General features: G+C 41.1%; 1 protein-coding gene across 1 annotated transcript in view; it reads left to right on the top strand.

Annotated features, from left to right (window-relative positions):
* The window catches only part of LOC130609971 (ovostatin-like), a 28074-nt gene extending 13503 nt beyond the window's left edge, over positions 1-14571 (top strand). Inside the window, exons 18-35 of the mRNA XM_057429473.1 lie at positions 377-470; positions 1185-1413; positions 1992-2118; positions 3356-3477; positions 4119-4170; positions 4487-4570; positions 5347-5523; positions 5836-5917; positions 6765-6921; positions 7406-7480; positions 8035-8200; positions 8806-9026; positions 9199-9414; positions 9554-9678; positions 9868-9958; positions 11453-11524; positions 12798-12900; positions 13880-14571. Coding sequence (XP_057285456.1) covers positions 377-470; positions 1185-1413; positions 1992-2118; positions 3356-3477; positions 4119-4170; positions 4487-4570; positions 5347-5523; positions 5836-5917; positions 6765-6921; positions 7406-7480; positions 8035-8200; positions 8806-9026; positions 9199-9414; positions 9554-9678; positions 9868-9958; positions 11453-11524; positions 12798-12900; positions 13880-13932 — 2246 coding nt within the window. The 3' untranslated portion in view covers positions 13933-14571. The remainder of the gene's footprint in view (positions 1-376; positions 471-1184; positions 1414-1991; positions 2119-3355; positions 3478-4118; positions 4171-4486; positions 4571-5346; positions 5524-5835; positions 5918-6764; positions 6922-7405; positions 7481-8034; positions 8201-8805; positions 9027-9198; positions 9415-9553; positions 9679-9867; positions 9959-11452; positions 11525-12797; positions 12901-13879) is intronic.
* The last annotated feature ends 1084 nt before the right edge of the window (positions 14572-15655 follow it).

The raw sequence follows: 15655 nt of genomic DNA, 5'->3' as shown, positions 1-15655 counted from the left end.
TGAGTTCTCAGAATAAAGTTTGTAAAGCATTAGAAGTTTTGGTGACAATTCTGGCTACTGTTTTCTACTGAGCTAGTGGTAGAGGGTGGGGAGCATGCCTTTCTCACTGGATGATGAAACCCTTCAGTATGAAATGAAGTGAAATGTCTTGTGAAATAGCTAAATTTTCTAGTATTTTCCCATGGGAAAAGGGAGCGGATAAGAAATTGTTTCTTCACATACCCTGTATCTGTTAGAATTCTCCCTTTTTATGGGAAAAAGAATGGGAAAATGCTCAAACAGGATATTTAGTGTTCATTTATGGTGTTAAGCATGCCTGACTGTTAAGAGGTTCAGATTCTTCTGGCGTGACCTTTCTATTATGCTTTAACCATAGACAATATTCTAGATGAGTCAAGGATTCTTTCTGGAGTTAGCACTGTTCGAAAATTCTTCCCTGAGACCTGGATTTGGGATCTGCTTCATACCAAGTAAGTATTTTTATTTTCACTTCTTACAGCGTGGTTTTGAGTTTATACATGTTGCTGAAATGAATGCTGGGCTGAAGCCATGGAACATATGTCTACTTTGTAGATTCGGGCCTCCTTTTCTAATCTTGATCAATGACTGTTGAGATCCCAACCTTGTACACAGTGTTAAACCTACTTGAAGTGTGAATAACATATGTTCTGTGCGCTTTCCCACATCCTTCTGCTGTGGAGAAAGAATAAGGGCTAAAAGTAAAATAAAACCATTTGTTTTGGAGCGAGCAGGAGCAAAACTTGTTGTGTTTTATCCAATGCTTAATTCAGCAGCAAAAACTCAGGTTATTTTGGTTATCTTTCCAGGCTATCACAGCATCTGCAATAAGAATATCTCCATCTTAACAATACATCCAAGGGCTGTTCTAGAACATTAATCCAAATGTATTGGTTCTAATCTGTATGTTTGGGGATTATTGTATTTAAACAAATTGTATTTCTAAATTTAAAAAGCTGAGTGTTCCTCCAAGTGTTTTCAACATGTAGTTCACCAGCACCTTCATCTTTACTTCCAGCTTTATAACTTTTTTAAATATAGAAAGGTATCTTGCAGAAAGCGAGACAAAAACACTTTCAAACTAACTCAAGTAGAGAGCCAATTCTATAATTTGGCTTTAAAATGCCAAAGATCACTTTTTATTCTGTTTTTCTTGTTTCCTTCAGTTCCAGAGGAGAGGCAAATGTCTTTTACACCATTCCTGACACCATCACAGAGTGGAAAGCCAGCGCATTCTGCATGCAGGATGATGCTGGTTTCGGCATCTCTTCACCTGTTTCATTGACAGCGTTCCAACCATTTTTTGTGGGTCTCACCTTGCCATACTCTGTCGTTCGAGGGGAAAAATTTAATTTAATAGCCAATGTCTTCAATTACCTCAACAAATGCATCCAGGTATATCAAGTTCCCTTTTACTTCCTATATGTTTTGTCTATTTCTCAGACAACCTGGCGTTCTCCTGCATAATGCACCAGAAATGCAGAAACAAGTGTCTAATTTACACTTTAGCCCGATACATTACTCTATCACTCTCTTTCCCTGGACACATGCCTGTGTCATAACCCTAGAAAATGTGGCTGATGATAACTGTGGCTGGTCCACAGAAGATAAGAGCTTGATCCTTATCCCTGTATAATTTACTACTTCTTTTTGCTGAAGGGGGAACTGGAATGTGGAGTTTGGGTACTGTGCTATGCAAAACACAATATATGCTAAGTATGTTGCATGTAGCAGTAACTCGTAAAATGACTTGACTAATTGGCACAGACACCTTGGTATACTTCTGGGAAACAGTTACTGATAGTGGGCAGAAAAGAGACAGCTTTGCCGCTTCCTCAGAGAAGTGCCCTGTCCTTCTGTCCTGGTACCACCCCACAGATTCAGTTTCTCTAGGAGGTCTCCCTTGCTCTGCAGCCTAGCTTTAGGGGCAGCCTACTTCATTTGCAATTGTTCTCCTTCTTTCTTTGTCTCAGATCAGTGCCGTACTAGCAAAGTCGAGTGACTACAAGGCAGAAATCCTTTCACCAGAGGGCAACACAGCAAAGGTGTGTGCCAATGAAAGAAAAACCTATATTTGGGCAGTTAGCCCCCAAAAACTCGGTAAGTTTGTCTTTTCATCACATTGATAAATCCCTGTTTGATCTTTCTTCTTCTCTTACTCCTACCTTTTAATGAAGTAGCAATAACCCACAAGCAGGCATTTCTGGACAGCTCCATTTATTGCTCCATGAATTTAGTACTGCATCTCTGCTAAAGCTCCCTTAGACACATTGAATGAGCAGTGAATTGTTCTAATGTTTTATCTCTTCTGATTTTTGGTACTTAATTTCCTGTCCATTTTAGGACTAACTCTTCACTTCCCACATTATGTATGAAATACTGGCAGAATTTCATGTGCCCATAATCTTTCAGCTGACATTTTTGCACTTAAGCAGCTGTATTCAGTAAGAATAAAATTTGCTTATAATTTTGGATCAGATTCCCAACAGGCAAAGAGGACATTGCTCTTCCCCAATTTTACAGCTGTGTCAATTTAGACTGCCTTCAAGTCAATAGTGTCTTTTTAAAAAGCATTTAGAACAGTATGCATGTATAAGTGCCCCAGAAGCTGAAGTACAAAAAGCTTTTAAGTAGCAAAGATTCTTCTCAAAATGAACCACCGAGGGACCTTTTCCTTAAAAGGTAATTTCTAAAATCCTGAAGTCAGTGTGAGTGATTCCCTTCAAACTCACTGAGAAAGATACAAAATTATAGTGGGATGAAAACTGGATATGCAGCGAAATAATATTGCAGAGCTGAAAAAAAAAAAGCTGTTGTTTCTCCCTAATAACTCTGATAATGCATTTTTTTTTCCAAGTAAAAAGCTTCTTTGGATTTCCAGTTTGCAGTGATTGAAAGGGTGAAGTGAGCAACACTTCTACAGCTTCTCACTGCAGGGTTGCTCCTCAGTGCTGCAGCAGCCCTGAGGCTGCTCCTCACTGTTGTCCCTCAGTTAACAAATTCCATCAGAAGGAAAGATGCAGCAGAGCTATAGCTATTGCAACACTGCCCTAGGCCAAAGGAAACTACAACCCTAAGAGAGGTGGAAACTGATAGTACTGTCATTTTTTTTGGCCAGGATCATCCCTATTTGATTCCTCATACTAGGGCCCCAATCTACCACTCCTTGCCAGTAGCAGACAGATGTGGAACCTCCATGAAGTTTGTTTTTACTGAGCTGCCTTCAGAGGGAACACATTTCTCAACAGTTCATCAGCCTAGAAGAGGCAGTGAAAATCAGGGATAGCTGTAGCCATGGAAGATAACTCTTTTCTTGGGTTGGTGGGTGGCTTTCCAGGTGAAGTGAAATTCACGATTACTGCTGAGGCCAAACTGAACACTGGAAGTACGGGAAACAGCACTTCTCCAGAAGAGGAGACAATTCGCAGGGACACCCTGATTCAAACTCTGCTTGTTGAGGTACAGTAGGAAATCTGAATGTGCTTTCTGCTCTGTGGGAACTGCAATTCCTATAGCTGTGAATTAGAAGCACTTAGCTAGTGTGAGGAGGCAAGTCAGCTGACACAGGTGGAGCTGTGTAGGCTGCTTCACATGAAAATAAGAGTGTAAATCACAACAATCAGTGGCATCCACTCTCTTCCTGCCACTGTCTCCTTCCTGGGATCATATGTCAGTATCACCTCACAGATGTCAGTAGAGATGTAGGTAGAAGGGAGGAGATTCGATACCTTTAGCCTGTGACTCTAGTACTGTAGAGGGGGGTGGAGGGCAGATATAAAAGAACAAAGGTTTATCTTGAGCATCATAAAGCAGAACCCACATAGGATTAGTTGGACAGAGTCCCTCTTATAGGCTGGCAATGTCTATTTTTTAACTGCTTCCTAAGAAGAAAGTTGTTCTGGACAGAATGTTGTGTAAAAGAGAGAGGGAGCCATGGATCAAAAGATATCCTAGCGGAGATGGAGTAGGACTGGGTTCCAGGGGTGCACTGTCTGGATAGCCACATGGGTAGACTGCTTTACACCGCTAAATTGTCATGGCTTCTTAGTGATGTTCTGCATTTTTCTTCTCTTCCTGACCAATCACCTGCAATCAAACAGCCTGAAGGCATTAAAAAGGAATTGACTCAGAGCTCCCTCGTCTGTACGAAAGGTAAGGTGAGGTCATTCATTCATTCCAGGCAGTCAGTGGAACTGCTTCACTGTCTTGCAGGCTTTGTCCTACAAAACCAGGCACCCTTCCAGAAGAGGAAAGAGGGTTTCAGGGTCAAGGTGCTGGGCTACAATTCAGGCTTTTCAGACATACCTTACGATGAGTATCTCTGGAAGATACTCATTAGGCAAGTCTCTGCAGCATTTTCTTTACCCAGGCTGCAGATTTTAACAGTCACTGTAGTAATGCTTACAAAGTAGAGAGTTCTAGAAAAAAGATTATTTTAACAAATATTATTGTTACATTTTCTCATCAGGCACTACAATCTCTGAACCTGTGTTGCTCAGCCTGCCAAGAAACCTAGTGCAGGGATCAGCCAGAGCTTACTTTTCCATCACTGGTAAGTACTTTAGTACTTAGACTAAAAGCCAAAAGTAAATGGTATTTCCCTAGTGCTGCACCACCTGTCATCATGTATACACGTGCAAAACTAATGGGAAGTTGAGGAAATACTTGATTTTAGAGGAAATGTTTCCTACTTTGCAATTGGGTCATATCAAAAGAGGACAAAATACTCAAATTACTTCAACTTAATATTGCATTTCAGATTATATTAGCATATCCCGTTCTCTGTAGTAAAACAGTGAATTCAGCTGGAGAAGTAGAAAAGGCAGACTTCTTTGAAAAAATTATTTTGATTTCTTGGAAAGAATACATCAGAACTTTGCTGACTGCCTCGTTTCAAATTTATGCTTTTGCATGGAGAAAAACACGTCAGTTGGCAAGTTCCCACAGAACAAGACTTTCAGGTCCCAATCAACTCTACTAATCACAAGGTCATTATTAAGCCTGACAGTTCTCTTCAGGGACAATTTTATGAGGTTCTGAACTTAGATCGCTTTCCAAATACAGGTTTTTTTCATGCCTTGGTCAGTGTGAGGTGTGCTCATACTGTGCAATACAGCCTCTGTAGCCCATCAGCATCATACCCCACACATTGTTCTCACTTGTACACACAAAATGAGAAGCAGGTTGTAAAAGGCAGGGAAAAATCTAACCCTTCTAAGGGCTCATTGGTGTTTCTCAGAACCCATTCCAGCCAGTATTGGTGTATAATGCTGTATAAGAAAAAAAATGTTTGAACTGAAATGACTTCTTATATCTTTCATTCTTCAGGAGACATTTTGGGTACAGCCTTGAGGAACATGGAAAACCTTCTCCATATGCCTTATGGTTGTGGAGAACAGAACATGGCTTTGTTCACACCCAACATCTATGCCCTGGATTATCTGAATAAGACTGGGCAGCTGACTGAAGAGATCAGAATCAAGGGTACTGGATATTTATCTACAGGTGAGAAGGTTTCAGATTCTTCCATTTAATGTTGTGATTGTGTGCATTAAACTCTTCAGGTCTAAATGTTTAACACTCATCTCTGAATTCTAGCACCACATTTACTGCATTGGAGCATGCAGTGACAGCACCCCAAAGAAGCATGTCATACTTCCTGCAGCAAAAGCACCTAGAATTCATAGTAGCTGACATTATTCACCAGACATACATTACTTAGTAGTAAATTAAAAAGTCTCACAGCTTTAGTTGAACGATCAGCAGAACTAGTTCTTTTCTGTGATTAGAAATATGTCTTCTTTATTGTGTTTTTAGGGTACCAAAAACAGCTATCATACAAACACCGGGATGGATCCTACAGCTCTTTTGGGAAACGAGATATGGAAGGGAGTGTATGGTAAGTGATGATGCTTTCTATTTCCTAGGATCCTTAGGCTTTGAAAAATGATCAGTATTAAGTTGTTCTTATTTTTAATAGACCAAATGGACAAAGCTCGATTAATTTGGATTCCCTAGTAAACGAGAGATTAATAAACCAGAGAGAGTGCAACAAGAGGGGAAGATGATTTGGGCTAGAATACATAATGTTGAAGGCGAGGCCGAAGGAACTGGGTTTGTTCACCCTATAGAAGAGGAGAGTAAAGGGAAAATTGGGTAAAACTTTCTGCTACCTAGATGGGGACTGTAGAGAAGAAAGACACACTCTTTTCAGGGGTGCACAGAGTAAGAACAAGAGTTTGTCCTTACTCAAGTTGCAACAGGGAAAACTCCAACTGAGTAGAGGGAAAAAAAACCAACATTTTTCCCCAGGAGAAGGGGAAGCACTGAGACAAATGCCCAGAGAGGATGTGGATATCTATCTCTGGAGATTTTCTTTATGTGATCGAAGAAAGAGCTAGGTTGTCCCTAGTACAAGCAAGTGGTTGGACTGGAGACTTCCAGAAGTACTTTCCCACCTAGTTTAATTCATAATTCTATTACTTAAAATTAGAAATTACTATCATGAATCATCAAGCTGTGTCTATACCCTTGTTCTGAAAGAATGGTTTCAAGCACAGTGATAGAGAAACCTCAGGTCAATTTTTAACTATCTTATTTATTTAAACTTACAAAACACTTGTTTCTTTTACCTCAGACATTACAGGGTTCATTTAATGTAATTTTTTTGTGCACATCCAGTTGCTGGTAAACGTTCTTCATCTTGTTCACACCTTACCTGCTTTCTGTTTCTGATTCATCTACAGGCTCACTGCCTTTGTGTATAAGTCATTTGAACAAGCCAAACGCTACATCTACATTGATGACAAAGTCCAGTCTCAAGCTTTGATCTGGCTGGCAAGCAAGCAGAAGTCAGATGGCTGCTTTGAAAACACTGGATCACATTTTAACAATGCTCTGAAGGTAACTGAGACTAGTGTAGTCCCACACTTCCAGTCCTGCCATTGGGATTGATCTGGATCATGTCTTCCGGGCACAAGCTTATGACCATACCCTTACTCTTTCTGGTACTATTCTCTTATTTCTATCATATACAAGCAGGGAATGATTCTTCTGTCTGCTATTGACAATGTGATAGAAACAAGTAGAACTGTCTGAGTTAGAAGTCTCAGGTTTTATTTTTACTATTGTGTTATGTGTTCAGCCACAGGCTATAATGTGCTTTATTGCATATGTGCAAAAGCCAGAAAAACACATGAAATGATTTTTGGCTTTATCCTGAGTGAACTTGATCTATCTTGTTCCTGTGCACACAGGGATACAGAAATTACTTCTGATCTCAAATCTAACTGGTATCTGAATTAATTACTATGAATTAATAACTATGAATTAAATAATATTTTATTTCTTTCTGTGCTTATCATTTCTTTGCTTGTTTTTCCTTCAGGGTGGAGAAGAGGGTGAATACTCACTCACAGCCTACGTTGTAGCAGCTTTGCTGGAGGCTGGACACTCTGCTGCGGTAGGTATTTGATGATGTTATGCTCTATTAGTCCAGTCATCCAGTTGTCAAACAGTGTGCAAGTCATAGTTCTCACATCTGTATTCTTGAGCAATACAAATCGTTCTTGGTAAATACTGATTGTTGGACATTAGGGTCATCTGAGGAAATTTATTTCCAGAACCTGCAGTTGCCATAAGTATTTGATGAGTGTTACAAATCAGTTCCTATGAGTTAATTTGAAAAATCCCTGAGGAATCCAGTTGGTAGTCTATGTAGATGCAAAATCCAGACTGAACTTGCTTACTCCATCAAGAGTCCAGCTCAGGAAAAGAACCAGTGATCTGTTAGTCTGGCCATGCTGCCTCTAAACAAGTAAAGAAAAAAGGCAGTACCGTTAGAAGGGCATTTTCTTATAGGATACACAATGTAGGCCCTTAGATATAACATGGATCATGTATATTCTTAGGGTGAAGGGTCAGTTATGGCAGCTTAAGCAGTGGTGGAAGTATTTAAAGAGAAGCTGAGACACAATTCCAAGTACCTGACAACCCTATTATGTTTTGCATTATCAGCATCCTGTTGTCCAGAATGGCATGAACTGTTTGGAGACTGCATTTAGCAATGGAGTCCACAACCTGTATAACCAGGCCCTCTTTGCCTATGCTTATGGCTTAGCTGATGAAGAGAAAAGATACCAATTCTTCCTTGAGAAGCTGGACAAGACAGCTACTAGAGATGGTAAGTACAGGATGGCCATGATACAGGCAATACAGCTGATGGAATGGCCTGTGGTATGATGTAAGCTATCTGAATACAGTTTTCTCACTAATGCTGCTCCCCTCCCATTTCATGCCTGCTCTGCTACTGAATTTATCTCTATGAACTTCTTTGTCTCTCTTTCTTTGCTTCACAAAAGATGGAGTTGTGGCCTGATTTTCTCAGAATTATGAAATATGGGGAAAGACCTCTGGAAGTCTCAGTCCAAGGTGGTAGAAGACTGAATGGTTCCTCCAATAGCCTCTTCTACACATTGAACAAACCCAGTTCCCTTGGCTGTGTCATGTGCTCCAGTCTGCTACTGCTTTAGCATCTGCTGCACTGCCTTCACTTCAACCACTCTTTGACTTATGTAGCCTCCTTTTATTAATTTCTTTTCCATCCCTTTCTGTTTTCAGTCCTGGAACTAAAACTTTTCCAGTTCAGGGCACTGATGGCTGAAAAAACTCCAGGGTAAAGACAGGGAGGGAATTGTGTGCCTATATCTATCTCCCAAGTGATGCTGTAGTGAATTAACCAGCAAGAGATTTTTCCATGCTTTATACATCCCACTCTTCTGTTTTCAGGTGCTTCAGTTCACTGGCAGAGAGAAAAGAAGCCACCAGCAGAACATTTACCTGTCTTCTATTCCCGTGCCCCTTCTGCTGAGGTTGAAATGACCAGCTATGTGCTCCTGGCTTTGCTTAACAAAGCAAAACTCACTCCAGAAGATTTATCTTACACTTCTCACATTGTGCACTGGCTTGTCAAACAGCAGAACCCATATGGTGGTTTCTCTTCCAGCCAGGTAACAACTGGGTGTGGTTGCCCCAGAACTTGTATTGTGTCTCCTTAGCTCTTTACAAAGTCCCCCTCCATGTATGAGCACGGACAAAGCATCAGGGAAATAGGAGCTGTGCTAATCTCATGTGCCATCTTACAGCTGGGTATCTAATTAGGAATCATGTTGTTCTTTTCAGGACACTGTTGTTGCTCTCCAAGCTTTAGCCCAGTATGGATACCTCACCTTCTCTAAAAACAGTCTTAACACAGTCAAAGTCAACTTCATGGAATCCCCCAGTAAGACTTTCCAGGTGAATGACAATAACCGCTTCTTACTGCAGCAGGCTTCCTTACCTGCTATTCCTGGGAATTACAGTGTGGAAGTGAATGGCACTGGCTGTGTCTATCTGCAGGTAAGCAAGCTGGAAACTCAGCACCACCCCTCTGAGAACTAAGCAGGCGGTCCCCTGTACCTCATTCCTCTCCGTACCTCATGCCAAAGCCCCAAAGCATCTAAGCCTGTGACCATCTTGCACTTCCCATCTCTTTTAGACCACACTGAGATACAACATCCATTTGCCAAAAAAAGTTGCAGGATTTTCTCTCTCCATACGGCCAGCCAATGTATCTTGCACAAGCAACTTCCCACCAAAGTTTGACCTTGTCATCTCTGCCAGGTAACTTCTTCTTATTGACCAACCCCTTTGCATTCATAGTTTGTTAAGGCATCAAAGGAAGGATTTAAGTACAAGCAGTTAACCGCTACTGCTGCAGGAAGTCAAAAAGGATCATTGGGACCTGAAAATCCAGTTCACTGGCCTCCTTTCCATTTGCAGACCAGACTAACAGAACTTTTCTCATTTTAGTTATACAGGAAACCGCAAAGTCTCCAACATGGCTATTATTGATGTGAAGATGCTCTCAGGTTTTGTTCCTGTAAGGTCTTCCCTGGAAAAGGTAAAGAATGAGAGCAAAGTGAATGGCAAACACTGAAAGCATAGGAAGCAGATAAAAATAGTCTCTGGTTAGCAAACTGGAGCCCCAGGGGAATTCTGCCAAGTCTCTGGGTACAGCCTTCTGTCACACTATCAGACGTGTAGCTGTTCATCTATTGAAGACAAATCTATTAGGAGCTGCCAAATCCAGTAGCCCAATAGATATGAGACTGCTGCAGCTTCATATCCCCAGGTACAGCCAACAGCAGTCTGTGTATTCTCAATAGGCAGACATACACATCACACACATATCTAAATACCTACAAGGCTGGCCCCACAGGTCATCAGAGACAGAAAAACAGCATTTACACAACCGCAGCACAAATGACCTTATTCTGTTTCCTTTCCTGGGTAACCAGACTGAAAACTCATTTGTGGGAAAGATAAACATACATATATATATGAATGTATACATGTATGTAGCTGACCTTAGACACCCAATCTGCCCAGTAGCTGATTATTGTTCTATCCAGTTTCTGGGACCTGGACATGTGCACCCCCAAGGCTGCAGCAGCACTCTAGTGGCAGGACCCTAGAGTGCCCCCCAGCATTCACATATATGCATGGTGGGTATCTCCAGTAAACGGCTAACATATCCATGATGTATCTTCAGTAAACAGTAGACATGCAGTCTCTGCAGCAGCTGGGCTTGGCCTCCCAGTTGCCTCATGCAGGCACGTGCACACACCCAAACAAACACAAAGGAGTCTCTGCAACTGGTCAAGCCCAATAGCCTGACCAGTTTCTGCTCCCAAGGCCTGGTCTCTCCCATAGCTGAATCAGATCCTCTGGTATCTTCAGTATTTGGCCAAGACTTCAAGTGGTCAACAAGAAGAATGCAGTTCACTGTAGTCTGCTCATAGCTTGGTACACTTGTAATCATTCATCCTTCAGGCCTGAATTCCTTTTTTTTTTTGCTAGAACTGTGTAAGATTCATAACTTTACTTTGCAAGATTTTTCCATTAGCAAGTTACACTGGCATGCTATTCCTTTTAATAGGTACTTGGGGAAAAAAAGAAAGAGCTGGTTTTAAAGTTTGGAATATTTTGGGGTTGTGTGATTTTATAGGAAAATAATTTTGCTCATACGCTTTTCTAGTTTTTTTAAAACATTTGTGTTATTTTAAAATATACAATGGACTAGCAAGTGAGTCAGCTTGAGCTGCAGAAATGTCGTGTAAGTGTAAATTCTCATTGAAATGAGAGCATTCAAGTTAATGCTGAAGTCATATGCACCGAAGCTGACTGGTAAAACTGTTCATCATTGTGATTGGTTTGCACTCGGCCTGTTGTGAAAATGCTCTACTTGCGTTTCTCATTTTGGCCAAGAGATGTCAGAATGGCACAGGAGGAGGGCGGCAGCCACTTTAAACGTGTTTTGCTACGGAATAGTTATTTCTAAGTGTCCTTGGCAAGTCTCCTATGTTAACATTGCTATTATTTGCCTTATTTAAAGCTTCAGTACCGGAATTCTGTTGTGGATCGTGTAGATATCAAGAACAACCACATCTTTTTCTACCTTCAGAAGGTAAGTCTGGGAGGTTTCTTTTTTGGTTTCATTAAATTGGAAGTTTAAAACAGGCTCCCAGATTAAAACAAGTATATCTCATTAATAGCAGATTAGCAATACACGTCTTAAAGATGTAAAGGGGTTTCATTCAATCCAACATCAAATCTATATATACAAAGTAGTTGTAGTCTACGGTGAAGTGATAAGCATTTATTGCTTTTTGTGAAGAATGCTGTATGATTAAATAGCATTTCTCAAACACAGCTAAATTGCAGTCCATGTTGCAAAAGTTTCCGGTCCACATAATATTGCTCAGCCACTAAGTGAGGCTTCTCATCAATTAATCTGAGAGCATTTTACAGGGAGTCAGTATCGTCCCCTCCCTTTTAGAGAGATTTATGCATGAAAAGAATAGTTCTTCCACATCAGTGACATTGATAAAGGGAATGAGAGAGGAGAAAGATGAAAATTAAAACAGAGGGGATCTTAAAATACCAAGAAGGGAAGGAGAGAGGAACCAAAATGAAATAGTAACAGTATCTACCTCTCAAATAGTAATTCTTATTAGTAGTTCTTATGGTCTCCAAGAATCTAGTAAGGAAGATTGGAGTCAGTGTTCTGAATTCACAGAGAAGCTGAGATCTTGAGATGTGAAAAATTTACTCAGTGGGACACCAGGGATGCAGAAAGTTCTCCAGAGCCCTTGTTCATGGCTCCATTCCTATAAAGTGGTCAGCAAGATAAAAACAAGGACAAAGGGTGAAGAGAGCAGGGATACACAAGAGGAAGTTTGGGCAGCTGAGGAAGCTGAGGCTAGAGGAAAGTTTGGGATATATAGCTTCAAGAGTGTGGACTGAGGAACAGAATCACAGGGGAGGATGGACATCTTGAGCTCAAAGTGATCTAAGAAAGAAAAGGGAGGAGAAGATTCATAAAGGTGCTGAAGGTGATTTTATCTGGAAAGGGCAAGGAAAGAAATTAATGGCAACTTTCAATGACAAGATGAATGCTGATGTGCTGAAAGCTGCAGTAACCAAGGAATGGCTGGGATAATTGGCAATGGAAATACGAAGAGAAAGAAAGAAAAGAGCACACAATTTTAGCAACAAAACTTATTTAGCAACAGCTTTTAAACAATTAACCTGATTTGATATCAAGTTTACGATCTGGAGAGAACTGAGAATGGCACTTTATCACACAGTCTGACCCAGAAATGCCTTCTTCAACCTTAGCCTCAGGGTAGATATAAGAAGAAAAAGTCTGATGAATTTTCTTGTCTTGCCATTTCCAGGTTTCCCAGAAGGAAATAAACTTCTCCTTCAGTGTGGAGCAAAGCCTGCCTGTCTCAGATATCAAACCAGTGCCAGTACATATGTATGATTACTACGAAACAGGTAGGTGACCTTAGTAGGCCTGAGCAAAACCAGTGAAATCGAAGTATTGATCTCAGTATTTACAAAGTGTGGACAGTGTGTTTTCCCTTGCTCTCTCTGTGCAAGCCTCTCTTCCCTTTACTGCATTTGCTACCTTTGTGTCTCAGGAGAGACAAGTGGAGAGCAAGTTGGCAATTCTGCTGGTTTTGACTACTGAATTGCAAAGGGTTTGCAGATCATACACAGTTTCTCCCCCATCTTTTCTTTTTCGGCTGCATTTAGACATAAAGCAGATTAGAAAGTGGTATGTCAGGAGTTGTTTTCCTATAAACTACATACATAAAGAAGTGTGATTCCGCTTTTTTTCCACAGCTTGAACACTATGGTTAAAAATCAATAACTCAAATGCAGCGGTGGCCCTGACTTTCCTGGTGTGGGTTATCTCATATTTTTGCTTTATATTACCATAGAAGGCTGCTGTCAAGAAGCTCCTCTTTTGTGTAGTTTAAATACTTAGGTAGGAATGACGGTTCCACTGAACTCAAAAGGAATTTAAGCACCTAACTAGAAAGTGAAGTGTCTGACCACCTTTCCCAGTCTGGCGTCACAGGATTACAGTTGCATCAGACATTACTCAGTTATCAGACATTACCCAGGACAGGTTTCCCTGTGCTTTTCTCAAGCGTGGCACAACCTTTGGGAGCTGCATCCTAACAGATTAGCAGCAGTGTCCAGAGAACTGGCCCTGGAGCACATGTTCTGCCACCTGATCCACATCTTTCATGATCTCAGCAATGATGTGTCCTGTCAAGCATAGCCAGAGGAGTGCATTGGGTTCTGACTGTGCACCCCTGTAACTGAGTGCCTTGACAGCTGGAAGGCTATCACAACATCTATCAAATGTTTTCTGGTTCATAATGCATTAATCGCAAGTGCGCACAAACTGGGGTCAGAATGATTTCTCACTTATAAAAATGTCATCTTCCTTTCTTCTTTTCAGATGAATACGCCCTTGCAGAATACAAATCACCCTGCTCCCCACCTTCCAGCTGAAATTAGATATGTGCCAGAAGAGATAATCAGAAGGTATCAGACCAGCATTTGTAGAGGAAGGAGAGGATAAGAGACTTGGTTATTTCTGGGAGGGCAATGAAAATCATATAGAAGAATGAAAAATAAGCAAATCCCAAACTGCAGTAGATCAGAATGACCCATTCTGGCCCATATTTCAAAAGAGCTTGGGGTCAGTGTGGATCAGAAACTCCAGATAAAGTGCTTTTCCTAACAAGGGAGGTACTGTGCAATTGTTAACCCTGACCATTCATCTTTTTGAAAACCCATGACATACGTTCTGGTGAGAGCTTTGTGTAAAGGTAAACTCCTGAAATGTGTACTCATGGCCACAGATTCCTCTTAAGAAATCCAAGATTAGGAGAATAATCTGCTACTGGTGAATGTTCTATAGATTTTACTTGTTTTGGTCTTTCCGTTTATCCTGAAGGAAGATTCTGCAGAAATTACTTTGAACCTCACCTTTGTCAGTAACTGGACTGAGTGGTTTACAGAGGTCAGAATTCTAGTCACAGGGAGACAACTTTTGTGCGGTTTTTGCCTCTATTTAGAAAGGTTTTTTTCAGATTAACAGCTCATATTTTACTGCTCTTTATAATAAAACCTTCTGATTGTCCATGCTATTTGTCCCGGTCTCCACTCCTTTTATCTAGAACTGGTTGCTGTAAGGTATTTCATAAGATAAAAATTTCGTACCTTGGATATGTCAATCAATGACGACATCCTGACATGAGTGGCATCTTGTGGCACAGACAGAACTGGGGTCCTGGCCTATGTGATGGAAGCTTTCTACCCAGAAACTCCAGAAAAAGTGCATTAGTTCAGCATAACAGTGGGAGAAACTTGAGAACTGTGACACAGAATCTCTTTGAAAAGGGGTCGGGGGAAATGGTGGACCCCATGGAGCCTGTGGAGGGAGAAAAATGAGGAGATGTGGACAGGATGAAAGTTGAAGAGAGCCACGAGGAGCTTATGATGAGATGGCAAAGTACAAGAAACTTCCTGTCATGCTTTCTGCATTTAGAGAACAGGTACAGCAGACAGCCACACACACACTGTCATTACCTTTGTCCTGACCAGATCACATTAATGTAGGGGCCACAGAAGCCAATCACATGTCCATAACAATCTGAGCAGACATCTGCCAATTTAATCATATCACTGAGCTGCTCTTTCTTCAGTCAGGGCGCTAGACATATTCCTAGTTTTGGAAGAGACTAGCTTATTTATCATAAAAATGGACTTCTCAAAGCAGATTTTGATGCAAATCAGTGTGCCTACTGTGAGGCAGACCGCACAATATGAAATGGTAGCAGAGGAAGAGACTTTTGTACACCCTGAGACCACTGTTCAGTAGAGTGGTCAAGCTTGCCCTGAGATGGCTAAAGTGAAACTAATCCTATTGCCCTGAGGTGTGCAGGAGCCTTTGTGTTAAGGGGCAGCCATGAAAGAGACCCACAGGCTCAATGTAATCCCAGAAAGGTACAGAAGAAATTTGGAAGCAGTAGAAGCGCATAAAGGATAGCTTAGAAGGAACCTGTGCAGGACATCAAATGAAACCTCCTATTCTATGAACCACCTGCTAGAAACCAGAAACTCAAAGCAGGAGACAGTTGCAGAGGAAGAATCTCCACTGTCTTCTCAGGACCACAGTGCAAGCCTCTTTAAAATGAACTACAACTGTGAGCAGTGTATCAAGATGCAT

This window comes from Pezoporus wallicus, unplaced genomic scaffold (genome assembly GCF_028554395.1).
Source record: "Pezoporus wallicus isolate ANWC-B61680 ecotype Strahan unplaced genomic scaffold, APGP_CSIRO_Pwel_v1 scaffold_3294, whole genome shotgun sequence".
NCBI lineage: Eukaryota > Metazoa > Chordata > Aves > Psittaciformes > Psittacidae > Pezoporus > Pezoporus wallicus.
The sequence above is the reverse complement of the archived record's forward strand: the minus strand, read 5'-3'. Positions and strand labels throughout refer to the sequence as shown.